Here is a 17,058-nt window from a genome sequence, read left to right as displayed (position 1 = left end):
TGCGTCCACACAAGCACTTGCTTGTAAGGCAACGCGTAGTTCTCCACAGAGGATTGGTTCACTTCTGTGTCATGTGATGACAGTCTTGCTCAGGGTTCGCTCCAAATTCCACCCTGCACCACCCCCCCACCTCCCATTCCTCCATCTTTCCCCGGCCTCCAACTCTCCACCCACCCTACCCACCCCCCCCCCCACCTCCACTCATTTAGCCAATCTCCTTGCGAGTGCCGAGTGAGGGGCTGGGAAGGTAGCCCCAGGCAGGGCGCGGAACGGTTGCCCGGGCAAATCCAGGCTGAGCTGGCAGCAGGAGTTCAAATGTCGCAGTGACCCCAGGGTGGGGGTGGAACCCGCGGCCTCCCTTGTGTTTGTTGAGGGGGTGGGGGGAGAGAGGGAAACAGGGAACTGGAGCAGATCAAATGGCTGTATCCCAGAGAACCGTGTGCTGCCGTTGACAAGGAGGCGTGGCGGTTTTCCGTGAATCCACACCCTTCCTCCAGCTCGGAAGTATAGGCATACTATCCCGCTTACACAAGCTCCGGTCAGGCCCCCGACGAGCTTTGATCTCCTTGCAAAGACAACGCTTACGTTCAATCACTTCTAGAAGCTTCCCATCCTTCTCCCTCAAGGCTTGCTGCTGTTGGAAACCCTGTCGGGCAAGGAAATGGAAAGAGTAAACAATTGTTCATGAGGATGTTTTCATCACGCGTTTGATGAAGTGCCACGTAAAAGACAAACAAAGAGCTGGACGTGATACATTAGCATGGATGGAGAATTTGTTAACTGACAGAGAGCAGGGAGCTGGGATGCAGGTTGGCCATCGGAGAGCACGCAGGGCGCCATAGAGGTCATTGTAAAGCTTGAAACCTTGTGATTTTTATTTTTAGTAAATTTTGTGCCTGACTCTCGAAGGAAAATAGGAGCTTGCTTCTCATTCTTCAACGAACTATGTAGGAGATGGGAGCTCACGATAGTCTTCTTTGAAATCATCTTATTTCTTCTTGTAACTCTCTTTAAAGTTGAATATCTTTAAATACACTACATGCTTTGTTTACTCATTGTTATGACAATCTCAGTGCAAAGTTATGCAAAATGTTCATCTGTTTTATCAACGAATTCAAGCGACTCAAGGTTTGGTTTATTGGATAGTAATTCGGAATATCATTCCCACATTGCCTTGGAGAAGCCAGGAAGTACTAGAACCTGGAAAGTGTTGTCTATAGTCGGTGCCGGACCCACAATGGTTCGCGGCGCGCCTGGATGATCTGGAAGAGGGCAACAGAGCCTGGTGTATCCAAGCTCGCTGATGACTCCAAATTGAGCAGATAGTGCAGTACAGTGGTTTGCAACCTTTCACTTCCCACCCGCATTCCCACCCCCCCTTAAGTCTTCTCCACGTCATAGGTGCTCCGTGATTAGTAAGGGATTGCCGCATGACGTACACAGATTGACCAGCTGAGCGTCTCCAGCATTGCGTTTTTACTTCAACCACGGCATCTGCAGAATTTTGTGATTTACTGTCAGAACATTTTGGGATGTATTCCATTGATTTTTGGACTGCTGCTCACAAGAATCTCCTTAGATTCTCTCCTATCGTGTACTATTCTTTAGATATAATCTATTTTTGTGATATCTTAAGTCTACCTCAAGCACACAAATCCATGAAGCACAACACGCCATTGAAAATGCACACTCGGACGACTTCCCGGCTGATCTCAGTGTGGCCAGTGACGAACTCAGTGAAAAGCAGTATCGGGGCAACTGGAACCCAACAGTGCTGGCCGACTATTGTTGGACACTGACCAGAGAGGCATCAGATGCCGAGTACAAATGAAAATCAGCAGCAAAACCTTTTTAGGTCAGTGAACTAATGCAATGTATCAGCGTCATTATGTAATTAAACACACTAAATTCAATATAAATTAATTCAATGTTTCTCCAACTCCCTACATGATACAGCAAATCGGAAATGATCTTTGAGTTCAGCTTGATGTTGTCTATTGTAATCCCCCATTTATTTTCAGGAAGTAAACCTTTTGGGGAAAAACATTGTTGTCCAGTGCAATTAGAATCTGCTCTGTCATTTGAATGATCGTTAAATACTTTGATTCTCAACCCTCATTCGCCTGCCTTCTCCCCAAAATCTTCGATGACCGTACTCATCAGGTATTCCATCACGCTCCCCTTTAAATCTTCCCAATGTTGGACTCCACAGCATAGATCCACCCCCCACTGGCTGGAGAAATTTCTCATTTCTGTACTGAAGGACATCCTTTAATTCCGAGGCAGTGCGCCCTTGTCCTAGAGGGGTAGTCAACTTTTAAATTTAGACATTTAGCCATTTCGGTCCACGAATCTGCGCTGCCCAATTATCCTACACCCCTGGGGTGTACTCTCATGGGTTGAAATGGCCTGTTATTGCGTTGAAGGTCTAAATTAAAAATTAAACAGTTGGCCACCCCTGTATATCCTGAACACTTACTCTCACACAGACACGCACACACAGAAACACACACGCAGACACACACACACACAAACGCAGACACACTCACAGATACACACACACATAGACACACAGTCAGACAGACACACACGCAGACACACACATACACAGACAGTCACACAGATACACACACACACACACACACACACACACACACTCTCTCTCCCTCTCTCAAACACAGTCTCACACACACATTACCACACACATACACACATGTAGACATTCACACACACAGACACCATCACCTTGTTCTTCCAAGACTCACTCTCTGTTTTCTTGGTCAAACTGTGCACTTTATACAGCAACGATAAGGATACAAAACCAGAACGTTGTTACCTTTGCCATATAAAGGACGCTGTTTGACCTGCTGAGATTCCCCTGCTATGCGTTTTTATTTCCCCCACGGTGTCTGCAGGCTCTTGCGTTTCACCTCTATCTCCCTGCACCATCTCTTGTTCTGCAACCGCCCCGCTGCCACCTCCACTCCACTCCACCAGAACAGCGAGGCAGCGGAACGGAACACTCAGAAATGCTGGAGGAGCTCAGCCGGTCTCCCTGTGACATTATTATATGAGTGACATTTCTGGCCTGACTGAGCCCTTCTTCAAGGTATAAACAAAAATACAGGAAGGTATCGGTATAAAGACAGAAGGCTGGCCGGGGAAGGGAGTCAAGACCAAACTGGGTGTGATAAGAGGAGAGGTGAGAATTGATTGTGGCTGTCAAAAGAGGGAAAGGAGAGAGAGGAGAGAGAGAGAGAGGGAGAGAGAGAGAGAGAGAGAGAGAGAGAGAGAGAGAGAGAGAGAGAGAGAGAGAGAGAGAGAGCGAGCTGTGGGACAGGCAATGGGGTAATAAGGCGGCAGGGGTGGGGTTAACAGCAACTGCAGAGGATAATATTAATGCCCTCAGGTTGGAGGGTGTCCAGACGGAAGATAAGGTGTTGTTCCTCCAATTTGCGGGTGACCTCAGTCGGTCAGCGTGCGAGACCGTGGACAAGCACGTCAGTGAGGGAATGGGACGAGGAGATCGAAACAAGTGATCCACACTCCTGCGGCGGATCCCCGGCAGTAAGGGGAGCTGTACCTGTGTGGGACTATCCCGTGACTGGCTGCATTGTCGCTGGAGGTGAGGCAGAGAGTGCTGGACGCCCGTCGTGGAGACCGACCGACCGAGGCGTTGGCTGAGAGCAGAGTCTGGAAGAGAAAAAGGGGAGGGGGGGTGGTGGCAAGGAATCAGCAGGAGACTCTGATCCCAGGTTGGGGAATCAAGGCTGGAGAAACCGACAGATCAAGCAGCGTCCACAGGAAGTGAATGGCGGCGTGTTTGGCATGGCGGCAAGCGCAATGCCTTTACAGCGCCAGCGATTGGGACCGGGTTTCACATCCTGAGCTGTCGGTAAGGAGTTTGGTCATTCTCTCCATGTCTGCATGGGTTTTCCCTGGGGGTTCGAGTTTCTTCCTACTATTTGAAACCTAGCAGGGGTGTAGGTTAATGGGGTGTAAATTGAGCGGCGTGAACTCATGGGCCGAAATGGCCCGTTACCGCGTTGTGGGTCTAAATTTAAAAAACATTTCAGGCATGAGCCTTCTGGCAAAACAGGCCGAGATGATTGTGGACTTCAGGAGGGGGTCAGGGGACATGACATGTCAACGTCTCTGAGGATCTGCCCTGGAGCCTCTGTGTCAAGGCGATCACAAAGAAGGCCCGCCAGCGGCTAGGCTTTGTGACATGTCTAAGGAGATTCGGAACGTCACAGAGACTCTCGTAAACTTCTCCAGATGGAAAGCATTATGGCCGGTTGCATCACTGCCCGGCACCAATGCTCAGGACAAGCTCCAAAGAGTCATATCACTGACACCAGACTCCATTCCATTGAGGTTATTAACATGAGGCGGGATCTAAAAAATTCAGCTTCTATCCTCAAAGACCCCCACCACCACCCAGGTCAGGCCCTCTTCATTCTGCTACAATCGGGGAAAAAGTTCAGGAGCCCGAAGATGAGCACAAGGACAGCTTCTTCCCCTCCGCCATCAGATTCCTGAATGATCAATGAACCACAGACACCAAAAGAAATCCAGAGAGGATTTTTGCTTTTATGACAAAGGGAAAATTCAAAAGTAGTGTTCAGCGAGCTGTGGGGAGAGAGTGGGGCAGTGGGATCAGTGTGGGGACTGATACAGGGTTGTGGGGAGAGAGCAGGGCAGTGGGATCAGTGTGGGGGCCGACACGGGGCTGTGAGGAGAGAGCGGGGCAGTGGGATCAGTGTGGGGACCAACACGGGGCTGTGGGGAGAGAACGGGGAAGAGGGATCAGTGTGGGGACAGATGTGGGGATGTGGAGAGAGAACGGGGCAGTGGGATCAGTGTGGGGACCAACACAGGGCTGTAGGGAGAGAGCGGGGCAGTGGGATCAGTGTGGGAACCGATACAGGGCTATGGGGAGAGAGCGGGGCTGTCAGGTAACACTGAAAATTCAAAGTACAGATTTGAACCATCATAACTTTGAAAAATCAGAAGTCAGACCTTTGCCAATCGGGGCCTGTCTGTACATAATTCCCTGAAAGTGGCATCACAGGTGGATAGGGTTGTAAAGACTTCTCTTGACACCTCGGTCTTTCCAAATCCAAGTACTGAGTACACAGGCATTGGGATGTGGTGGTGAGATTGTATTTGTGAGGTCAAATCCAGAGTACTGTGTGCAGTTTAAAAAAATGTAAATTGACATATGGCACGGTAACAGGTGCTTCCGGCCCACGAGCCCATGCTGCCCAATTCACCTACAACCACCCCCCTCCCGCCCCGGGAGGTGGGAGAAAACTAGAGTGCCCGGGGGGGGGACCAACACAGACATGGAGCAGTAGAGCGTACAAACTCCTCACAGGTGGTGTGGGACCCAAACCCAGGTTGCTGGCTCTGGAACAGTGTGGCACTAACTCCTGCGTTTACCGTGCCACCCACCTGGGCATGGGAGAGAGTGCCAAGGTGGTTTGCCAAGATCTGCAACTGCGTTACAGGGAAAGTTTCAACAGGTTGGGACTTTATTCCCAGGAGCGTCGAAGAACGAGGGGAGATTTCGTAAAGGTTCCATTATGGTCACGTAATATTACATTCAGAATGTAACATACATGAAATGCTTTGTCGACTGTAAGGAAAACAGAGGTTCGCCTCTTTGCCCAGCACCTGCCCCGCAGAAATGTCCAGCATCCCTCTTGCAGGCCCCAGTGCGGGACGAACTTGCGACCCCCCCCCCCCCCCCCACCAGGTTTGCAAAACGAGTGCTCGAACCCCTGAGCTATCGGAATGCAGAATTGAGAGGGATATGGAGACTTTTCCCAGGACGAAATTTGTAAAGAGAATAATTCGGGGGAACTGATGAGAGTTTGGGACGAGCTGCCAGCTGAGGTGGCGAATGTGGGCTCCATTTCGACCTTAACCAAAAAAAAAAAAATTTGGGACAACTACATGGAAGGGAGGGCCAAAGTCTGGGTGGAGGTGACTGAGACCCCACAGAATAATAGTCTGACACTGACCAGATGGACTGAAAGGCCTATTTCTCTGTAGTCGTCTTCTGGAGCTGTTCTGCCTCAGACCTTGGTTCGACCACCCCCCCCAACACCCTCCCCCCACCCATCTCTGGTGCTATGTGGGTTGACTCTGCGATTCCTCTGGCTATCCGGCCTGGTCTGGGGATGAGGTGTCCCCGTGATGTGTCTCTTTGTGGTTATGGTGCAGAGGGATCGTTGGGGAGCGGGGAGAGTAGGCTAGCCCGCCATCTCTTTGCTGGTATGGGGGGTGTGGGATATTGAACAGCCTCCCCCTAGCTCTTGACCCTCGGGAACTCGCAATCCTACCTGCACTCCACTGGCACACCAGCGGGCAGGGCGGGTGGCCTCCAGCTCGGGTTGGGCCTTTGACAGCCGAGACCTCCAGTCCCTGAGACTTCACCAGCAGGGCCAAGGTCTCCTCTTTGGCCAGAGGCTCCTCGACTCCCACCTGGGCACGAGGGGCACCTGTGGGGGAAGTGGGAGCAGAGTCGGGGGGGTGGTGGGTATCATGCCAACACCAACAACAAGCGCCAGTCCCCTCCATGCCAACAATAACAAGCCCCAGTAGCAGTGGTGGGTTACGGACCTGAGTGCCCACTGGGGTCGGAGCCGATGTTCCCCTGTGGGCGTTTGTATAGAGGAGGTGGGGAAGGCAGCAGAGGGTCGGGGGGGTGGTGAGGAGGGAAGCAGAGTGTCCGGTGGGGATGACGAGGGCGGCACAGGGTCTGGGGGATTTGAAGAGGTCAGCGGAGGGTCTGGGGGGGTGTGGAAGTCAGCGGAGGGTCCAATGGGGATGTTAAGAGGTCAGTGGAGAGCCTGAGGGGGGTGAGGAGGTCAGCAGAGAGTCTGGTGGGTGTGGAGAGGTCAGTAGAGGGTCCAAGGGGGTGTGGAGAGGTCAGCGAGAGTCTGATGGGGGTGTGAAGAGGTGAGCAGAGGGTCTGGGGGGGTGTGGAGGTCACCGGAGGGTCCAAGGAAGTTGGGGATGGATCAACTGTGACTGGGGGAGTGAAGGGAACCAGAAGGTCAGGTGGAGGGGGGTGAGGAGGGCAGCGGGAGGGTGGGGGTCTCAGGTGGTTTGGGAGGTCAGCGGAGGGTGTGTTGGGCGGGTGGGGTTGAGTCTACCTAAAAAAGCCCCGTTTTCCACCCCTCCTCCTCCTCCCTTCCCCACTATCTCACCTTCCGACTCCTTAGCCTTCTTGCCATTCGACAACCGTCGCTGCCAGATGCGCCCAGCAGAGGCAGCTCCCTCCTCCTCGCAGCCAGCCAACAGCTGTGAGTCAGTGCCGGCTGGCAGCCTGGTGCAGCACAGGCTGGAGCGCTCCGGAACCGGGGTCTTCACCGCTGAGTGCAGGGCAGCTGGACAGGCCTTTGCCCTAAGGCTGTCGTAGGCCGGAGGGCGCTTGCAGGTGGCGGGGAAGCAAGGCCACATCGCGGCTGGTTCCAGGAGTGCGTGGGCCACGGGCACCTTGTAGAGGTTAGGCAGAGGCCTGGAGCTCCCTGAGGCCCTCCCAAACAGGCCCTGCAAGTTGGAGAGGTCCTTGTCCGCACATGGTTTCTGGTCTCCAGCTGCTGTGATGGAGGAGCATGCGATTGTGAAGGAATCGAGCTTATCCCCTTCTGTGCTGGCTGGGCCCAGGCCTTGAGGGCCCAGGCCTTGCTGGCCCAATCCTTGAGGGCCCAGGCCTTTGGAGGGAGCACAGGTCAGGGCCTGGGAGTTGGGCACCTCCTTCTCCTGCCGCTGCTGCCCTGAGGCCTGAGGGGGAAGGGGCGTGGAGTGGCTCCTGGCACGTCCCGAGGGTAGCAGAGCCCCCTGGGCTGGCCTGTCCTCCTTCAGAGGCCTGGAGCCCTGCAGAGGGGGCTCAGCCTGGGGCGGAGTCCGGTGAACCTTCCGGCAGCAGCCCTGGGGGAAGGCCAGGAGTGGTGGCCGGTGGAGGAGGAGGTTGGGGAAAGGGGGTGGAATGTCGTGGGGCCGGCCTTTGGAAGGGGGCGGGCGGGGGATCCTGGTCAACCCAAGGCCCTGTTCACTGGGGAGCCTGGGGCTTGGCTCAGGGATCATGCCCAGCTTGGCAGTGCGCCAGCCCTCCTCCTGCAGTGGGTACTTCATCTCCTCGTAGATTGCCTCGGTGTGGCCCACTTCCTCGTCTCCCGCCGTCGCTGGCTGCTCCCTCGACACGTCGCCCACCATCTCGATGTAGACCGGCTCGTCGTCGTTGTCCTCCTCCCCCTCTCCTTCCAAAGGTCTGCGGAGGTCAGACAGGGGGCACCCCTGGGCGCGATAGCCCGCCGCTTGAACTGGCTCGTCGAAGGAGCAGGAGCCTCTGGGCAGGGGAAAACCCCTGTGCCCACCATCGCTGCCCTTGGCACCAGGCCTCTGGGTGGCTGGAGAGGAAAGAGGGGACACGGTTGGTGTTGGAGATTCGGATCTGGAGATCGGACCGCCGATGGTCTGTGGGAATACCGGCGGCAAATCCATGGACACTCAGTGACTCCAGGGGGACCCTCATTTAAATTTCAGCATACCTTGGCCCACAAGCCCTTGCTGCGCAATTACACCCAACAGGCCCCGGTACATTTTAAATGGTGGGAGGGCAGCCTGATTGGTGTAGCGATAAGTGCCATGCTGTTACCACGCCAGCAATCAGGACAGGGGTTCGAATCCCGCGCTGCCTGTAAGAAGTTTGTGTCTACATGGGTTTACCGTGGGGGTGGGGGGCTCTGGTTTCCTCCCACTGTTCGAAACATAACCGGGGATTGTAGATCAATTAGGTGTAATTTGTCGGCATGGGTTCAGGGACAGAAAGGCCTGTTGCTGTGCTGTATTTCTACATTACAAATAATTCACAAGCCTGAGGACCGCTACGCTAACCATGCTCCATTCTTTTGCTTCCCTTTCTCTCAATGTCAGAGGCAGCGCCGGGAATTTCTGCCGACAGTAAATCTTTGCCTTATGGGGAGGGGGAGGAGGTCCAGACCAACAGATTGGATACAATAAGAGGAAAAGTGAGAATTGATTTTGGCTCTGTGAAAGGAGAGAGTGGGAAAAGGGAAGAGAGGGGGAGAGACAGAAAGAGAGAGGAGGGGGAAAGAGAGAGAGAAAGAGAATGAAAGATAGACAGACACAGAGAGAGAGAGAGAGAGAGAGAGAGAGAGAGTGGAGACAGGGTATGAAGATGGAGAGGAGGTTTTAACGGAAACTGGAGAAGTCGACGTTAATGCCATCCGGTTGGAGGGCCCCCGGATGCAAGATGAGGCGTTGTTCCTCCAATTTGCAGGCGGCCTCAGTCTGGCAGCGCATGAGGCCATGGGCGGACATGTCAGGAAGGGAATAGGATGGGGAATTGAAGTGGGCGGCCACTGGGAGATCCACCCTACGGAGGCAGACAGAGCCGAGGGGCTCCACGAAGTGATTGCATGCTCTGCGCCCGTCTCCCCGATGGAGATGTGAAAAGGGAAGAATGAGGGTTCAGACCAATAGTGTTAATTGGACTGAATAAGGGATGAGGAGAGAGGAAAAGTGAGAATTTATTTCAGCTCGGTGAAAGGAGATGGGGTGGGGAAAGGACTGAGACAGAGGGTGCTGCGCTGCACGCGACCCCCGCAGACTTTCCTGTTTCACCTCCTTCCCAAGTTTTGCAACCTGGGAGCACCCAGCAAAAGGTTTGTCTTCCTATTTTGAATGTGGACATCCAGCACAGTAACAGGGCCATTCGGCCCACGAGTCCGTGCTGCCCAGTAACACCCAAATAATACATTTTAAAGGGTAAGAGGAAAACAGCACCAGGAGGAAACACAGGCAGACACGAAGAGATCCACAAGGACTGCGCGGGTATCGAATCCTGGTCACTGAAGCTGTAATAACATTGTGGACACTGCTATGTTTACCATGCCCCCCATCAACTGTCAACACAAATGGGAAGCTCCCTCCATTGTTCCATTCACTGGACAGTCCTGATAGTGGGAATAAGCCAAACATTCCTGGATTCATATTCAACCAAATTTGACTTGGGGGATGGTTTAGCCCCTCCACACAGTCCCGTCACACATTCGCGGGGTCAGACACTGAGTGAAGCTCCCTCCTCACCATCCCGTCACACATTCCTGGGATCAGACACAGAGTGAAGCTCCATCTACACTGTCCCATCACACACTCCCAGGGTCAGACACAGAGTGAAGTTCTCTCCTCACTTCCCATCACACATTCCCAGGGTCAGACACTGAGTGAAGCTCCCTCCGCACCATCCCATCACACACTCCCGGGGTCAGACACAGAGGGAAGCTCCTTCCGCCCCGTCCCATCACACACTCCCGTGGTCAGACACAGAGTGAAGCTCCCTCCGCACCGTCCCATCACACACTCCCAGAGTCAGACACTGAGTGAAGCTCCCTTTGCACCATCCCATCACACACTCCCGGGGTCAGACACAGAGGGAAGCTCCTTCCGCCCCGTCCCATCACACACTCCCGGGGTGGGTCAGACACTGAAGCGCGTGTGTTTTACATTTTATTATTTTAAAAAATTAATAAATATTTAACATTTTATATTTAATATTTGTTTTAAATTTACTTTCTTTGACGTGAATTTGATGGTGAAGGCGTTTCACTGTGCCTACCCCATGCCCCGGGAGTGTGTGATGCAATGGTGCAGTGGGAGCTTCACTCTGTGTCTGACCCCAGGACCTTGTTTCTTTTCATGGAGGTAGTTTATATAGGGATGACAAGAAATCACATTAGTGCAGTATTACAGTACTGTCATATTTCAATTACACACTAGTTACACGTTCACATTACAACACAGTCATCATAATTCAGAACAGACCCCACCCCTGTAGTTCCCAGCAATCTTGGAAATCCCCCATCGTACCCACGGACACCATGTGCCCCTTCTCCAGGGACAAGCGGACACGGACATAACCCCAGGAGAGGGGCAGGCGGTCAGCCCGGGCCCAAACCCTTGACTGCCCACTGCCTGGGCCCATGGGCGGCCAACCAGGAATAAACCAACTGGGCGATGCCCCAAGTGAGCCACCCACCCCACAATCACCAGGTAACTGAAGATCAGTAGCGTGGAGATTGACATGGAGCCAGAACTTGAGGAGAAGCCCCTTCGGGTATTCAAACAGGGGCTGCAACCTCTCACGTTCTGTATGTACATGGTCTCCCCCCCACCCAGCCACAGAAATGACAGTTAATCAGGGAGTCAGGAAACCGGCTTAAAAAATCTGTTCCATAGTACAGCTCAGTGCAACAATTTCCACCCCTCTAACCTGGGCTGGGTCCTGAGAGTGGGTGACAGCAGCCTGGGTCTGACCCCAGGTGGGCGTAATGGGACGGTGTAACAGCGCTTGTGTCTGACCCCAGTAGGGTATAACAGGACATTGTAATAATGCCCGTCTGACCCCAGGAGGGTGTAACGGGACGGTGTAACAGTGCCCCATGTCTGTCCCCGGGACAGGTGTAACAGAGGCTGTGTCTGACTCCAGAAGGTATGTCATGGGATGGTGTAACAGCGTCCCATGTCTGTCCCCAGGACAGTGTAACGGGACTGTGTACCAGCTCTCCACGCCCAGCCCTGGTGCCTGCGTGGCGGCTGCGCTCACCTTTCTGGCCATCTCCTTCCCCGCCAGCGCTGTTCCTGCCTGCGGGCAACAGGCCGGGCTTGGTGCTGGGTTGGCGGGGAGGTCTGTCAGGCGCTTTGCGGGTGCAGCGGTGCTCGCCGCTGTCCACGCTGCCCACCGAGTGCAGGGACAGCGAGCGTGTAGCCATGCCCCCGGCGCACGGAAGCTGCCCGTGTTCCTGTGAGGCCGGCATGGTCATGAAGCCTGCACGAAAGTGCTTGCGTAAAGAGGCGAGGTCGCGGACTCTGGTCAGGCCTCCATCCTTGCAGAATCTTCGGTGGAGGGGGGGGTTTCCGATGGGGTGAGAGGGGCGGGAGAAGAGAAATGGTAGGATAAGGGGTGATAGAAGGAAATGGAGAGAGGGGAGAAAGGGGGAGGGTGAGGGGTTTGGAGGGAGAGAGAGAGGGATGGGTGTGTGATGGAGAGTAGGGATAAGAGAATGAGGAGAGGGGAGGGAGGGTGTGTGATGGAAGGGGAGGTGAGGGGGTGGGAGGGGAGAAAGTGGGAGAGGGAGGAGTGGGCGATGGAGTGGGAAGGTGAGGGGTGGAGGTAGAGAGGGAAGGGAGAAAAGGGAGAGAGGGAGGGGATAAGAGGGTGAGGGTGATGGGAGGGAGGATGTGTGATGGAGAGGGGAGGTGAGAGGGTGAAGGGTTTAATGCAGAGGGAGGGGAGAGAGGGAGGGGTTTGCGATCGAAAGAGGGAGGTGAGGGTTGGGATGAAAAGGGAGAGGGGAGGGGAGGGAGAGAGAGGGAGGGAGGGAGAGTGTGATGGAGAGGGGGAGGTGAGGGGTGGGATGCAGAAGGAGAGGGGAAGAGGGATAAGAGTGACAGGTAGGAGGAGAGGAGGCATTGGAAGGGGAAGGAGATGGGGAGGGGGGCATAAAAGTCAGTGAGGATGGAGAGGGAGGGGGAATGAGAGGGGAGGGAGAGTTACGGAGGTGAAAATCGGAGTTGGAAGGAGAGAACAGGAGGGGGAAAGAGGGAACACAATAAAGGAGAGAGGGGGAGAGGAAGAGAAAGGGTGCAAGACGGAGAGATTTGTTGGGTTAAATAAAGGAAAGCAAACATTAGGTTTCCATGCTCTACGAACGCCAATGGTTGGAAGTGTCTGAGTTCACTGCGTCTCATGGCGCAACGTGCCCGGCGCCGGCGACTGACAGAATTGCACAAAAGCAAGGGGCGTCGCTTGGCCCCATTCCAGCCTGAACCAGCAGAGCTGGCTGCAGAACATGGCAGCACAGAAACAGGCCTTTCAGCCTACCTGACCTGTGCTGCCCCATCCCACTGACCTGCCCCCAGGACCATACCCCTCCCATCCATGGACCTGTCCAAATCTTTCTGAAATGCCCAAATTGAGGCCGCTCCAGCTGGCAGCTTGTTCCACACCCCCACTGCTCTCTGAGTGAAGGAGTTCCCCTTGAACATAGAACACAGGCCATTTGACCCTTCTAATCTGTGCTGACCATTATTCTGTTCGTCCCCATTGACTTACACTCAGTCCATCACCCTCCAGACCCCTCCCATCCAAGTATCTATCCATTTTATTCTCAAGATCGAGCCCACATTTACCATGTTAGATGGCAGTTCGTTCCACACACCCACCCCTTCTGCGTGAAGACGTGCCCTTTTCACCCTAAAGCCATGTCCTCTCTCATTTATCTAAGTGGAAGGAGCCTCCTCCCATCACTCTGTCCATCTCCCTCATAATCCTGTAAACCGCTATCAAATCTCCCCTCATTCTTTGACAGCTCACCTTTCCCCCTTGACCCATGACCCCCCAGTTCTTGTTGGCCCGCTCTTTCCCTTCCCCGTCACTGTTCCCCAGAGGCCCAGAGCGACACTGATTTCAAATTTACTGCTAGGGAACATACATGGCATCACATACAACCCTGAGATCCCTTTCCCTTACAGACGCGGCAGTCTAACAAAAACTGTCCACAATACACACATTTGACGAAATAAAGAAATGTCAACAAATTGAGAGAGAAAAAAATTAATAGAGTGCAAATGTAAGTGTCCTTATTTCCTCTGGGAGAAGCAGTTCCTCCTCATCTCCGTCCGAAATCTACTGCCTTGAATCCTGAGGCGATGTCTGCTCTCTCCCACCAATTGAAACAACTTACCTCCCTCGATCTTATCTAGGCCTTTCATAATTTTATAACGTTTCTATAAATTCCCCTCTCATTCTGCTAAATTCCAGCCAGGTCAGTCCCAGACTCAGTCTCACCTCACAGGCCGACCCCCTCATACCCGGAATCAACCTGGTGGACCTCCTCTGCACCGTCTCCAAAGCCTGTCCGTCCTTCCTTAAGACAGGAGTCCAGACACGGCCTCACCAGGACCTGGTGCAGTTGCAGTGTAACCCTACCCTCCGCCCACTCCACCACACAATCTCCCTCTCCTCCATTGACTCCATCACACACCCCCTCCTCTCCATCACACACCCTCTCCGATCCACCAAACATCCCTACCCTTCCATCAACTCCATTGCACACCCCTCCCCTCCATCACACACAAACCCCCCTGTCAACTCCATCACACACCCTCCTCCACTCCATCAAACAATCCCTCCCCTCTTTCGACTCCATCACACATCCCTTTCCCCTTTATCAACATCACACACCCCTTTCCCCTCCATCACACCCTCCTCCCCTCCATCAACTCCATCACACAACCCCTTCCCTCCATCACACACCCCCCTCCAATCCACCAAACACCCCTACCCTTCCATCAACTCCATTGCACACCCCCTCCCCTCCACCACATGCACCCCACTCTATCGACTCCATCACGCACACCCCTCCCCTCCATCACAACCAAACCCCCGTCAACTCCATCACACACCCTCCTCCACTCCATCAAACCCCTCCCCTGTCGACTCCATCACACACCCCTCCCCATCACACCCTCATCCCCTCCATCAACATCACACACCCCCTCCCCTCCGTCAACTCCATCACACACCCCCTCCCCTCTGTTAACTCCCACACCCCTTTCCCTCCCCTCTGTCAACTCCATCACACACACCCCTCCCCTCCATCACACATCCCCTCCCCTCCATCAACTCCAAGAAGATTCACGAGTGGGAGGCCACTAATCGTCTGGTTCAGGGACAGATGCTTTCCCACTGTTATCAGTCTCCTGAATGTGCCCCACACCAGTGAATCAATGTTGCCTTATCTCTGTTCCCACTCTCTCTGTTAACTCCGCACTGTGCCCGACTTGTGGGGCTGTGGCTGGGATACATTGCCAGACGGCTCGCAAAGCAAACTCGCCCACCCCACCATGAACGCAAGTTACCCGCCGGTGGTGAAGCACAAAGACACCCCCCCGCCCTTGGCCCCCTCATTGTCCTGGCTTATTGGAAAGCTAAGCAGCCCCTGGGAGAGTCTGGGTTGGAACAAGAGGCAGGGTGAAACCCATCACGGGGAATAGGAAAGGAAACTAGAGGTATGAGGAAAGGTTTGGTTCATTGAGTTGGCACAACATTGTGGGCCGAAGGGCCTGTGCTGTGCTGTAGTGTTCTAAGTTCTCCCCTGCTCTTTGTGATTTTTATAAATGACCTGGATGATGAGGTGGGAAGGATAGGCCAGTAAGTTTGTGGATGATACGAAGGTTGGAGGAGTTGTGGATGGAGCTGAAGGTGGTCGTAGGTCACAAGAGGATATCGACAGGATGCAGAGTCGGGCGGAGAAGTGGCAGATGGACTTCAGTCCAGATCAGTGTGAGGTGGGACAAACCAGGATGCTGAGGACAGGGTGAATGGTCGGTTATTTAAGAGTGTGGATGAACAGAGGGACCTTGAGGTCCAAATCCATACATCCCTCATAATTGCCCCACAGAAGGCCTATGGGAGGCTGGGCTTCATTAGTTGGGGATTGAGTTCAGGAGTCGAGAAGTCATGTTGCAACTCTACAAATCTCTGGTGAGACCAATACTTGTGTTCAGTTCTGGTCACGTCATTACAGGAAGGATGTGGAAGCCATGGAGAGGGCGAAGAGGAGATTCACCCGGATGTTGCCTGGATTAGGAATCAAGTGTTATGAGGCAAGGTTAGCAAAGCTGTGACTTTTTTCTTTCCCTCTAGCTGTCTTTCTCTCTCTCTCCCTCTCTCCCAATGGTTTCTCCCTCTACCTCTCTCTATCTTCCCCAATGGTCTCTCCCTTGACTCATCTCTCTCTCCCCCTCCACCGAGTGGTTTCTCTCTCTTCCCCTCTCTCCCCACACACCTTCTGTCCATCACCTCTAGGCTACCCTCCCCCTGCCGGGCAAAGGGGTGCCTGATCTGTCTCCCTCCATGGACTCTGCCCAACCGAGACCCTCCAGCACCCCGGCGGGGAGAGCTCCAGCCCATCCTCTGGGGTCCGCCCCCCCACTGTACCACGGTCTCCGTGGCCTGATGGGGCTGCCTGGAAGCTGCTCACCCTTTTTTCGGCTCCTCCTCCCGGTGCCTCCACTCCGCCTTGGTCTTCCGGTACAGGAGGTTCATCTCCTGGCGCAGGCAGCGACTGACCCGCTCACTGCGGCAGCCCAGTCCCGACAGCGAGTTGTATGCCTTCACACCCTTCTCCTCGATGAACTGCAGAAAGCTGGTGATGGCTGCATCCTGAAGACCACTTGACATCTTCCAGGGGCCAGCGGGGGGAAAAATCCAGGAGCCCACCCCACCTGTGGTCAGAGGTAACAGTTTATTGTCATACACATTGCACAATGTACACATGCATCGAAATTCCCACTCGTTGTAGACGAGGTGCTTGTAAAGAAAACCTCACATGAGAAGTTAAAAAAGGAAATTTATACATAAACATTACAGCACAGTACAGGCTCTTCAGCCCTCAATCTTGTACTGACCCATACATTCCTATCAACAAAAATCACCAAATTCAGCCCTCTATTTTTCTTCCATACATGTGTCATATTCCAGCCTCCTCCACCACCAACCCCTAGCGAGGTGTTCCAGGCCCCCACAACTATCTGTGTAAAAGAAAAAATGTCTCCCCTAAACTTCCCTCCCTTCACTTTGTTTTCTTGCTATTCCCATCCTGGGAAACAGGCGTTGGCCGCCCACCTTATCAATACCTTTTATAATCTTGAGGACCTCTATTCAGTCCCCTCTCATTCTTCTATGCTCCAAAGAAAAAAGACCCAGCTCTTAGACAACATCCTGGTGAATCTTCTCTGCCTCCTCTTCATAGTTTCCACATCCTTCTTATAATGAGGTGACCAGAACAAAACACAATACTCCAAGTATGGCCTTACCAGAGATTTGTAGAATTGCAACATGACTTCTCGACTCCTGAACTCAATCCCCCAATGAATGAAGTTCAACATCCCATAGACCATCTTAACTATCCTATCAACCTGAGCGATGACTTTGAGAGATTCATGAATACAGACCCC

At 53.5% G+C, this 17,058-nt stretch overlaps 1 protein-coding gene across 1 annotated transcript; it reads right to left on the bottom strand.

Moving 5' to 3' along the window:
- Positions 1–412: 412 nt before the first annotated feature.
- On the bottom strand, positions 413–16,282 carry LOC138753064 (neuronal tyrosine-phosphorylated phosphoinositide-3-kinase adapter 1-like). The gene is made up of 10 exons (XM_069915657.1): positions 16,083–16,282; positions 11,309–11,931; positions 10,906–11,184; positions 9,927–9,992; positions 9,253–9,470; positions 8,575–8,664; positions 7,221–8,490; positions 6,351–6,509; positions 3,584–3,693; positions 413–646 (listed from the first exon to the last, which is right to left on the bottom strand). Exons 1-10 carry the CDS (start codon positions 16,280–16,282, stop codon positions 413–415), a joined length of 3,249 nt encoding a protein of 1,082 aa, XP_069771758.1.
- Between the last annotated feature and the right edge of the window lie 776 nt (positions 16,283–17,058).

The sequence above is a fragment of the Narcine bancroftii genome, chromosome 2, assembly GCF_036971445.1.
Source record: "Narcine bancroftii isolate sNarBan1 chromosome 2, sNarBan1.hap1, whole genome shotgun sequence".
Classification (NCBI taxonomy): domain Eukaryota; kingdom Metazoa; phylum Chordata; class Chondrichthyes; order Torpediniformes; family Narcinidae; genus Narcine; species Narcine bancroftii.
The sequence above is the reverse complement of the archived record's forward strand: the minus strand, read 5'-3'. Positions and strand labels throughout refer to the sequence as shown.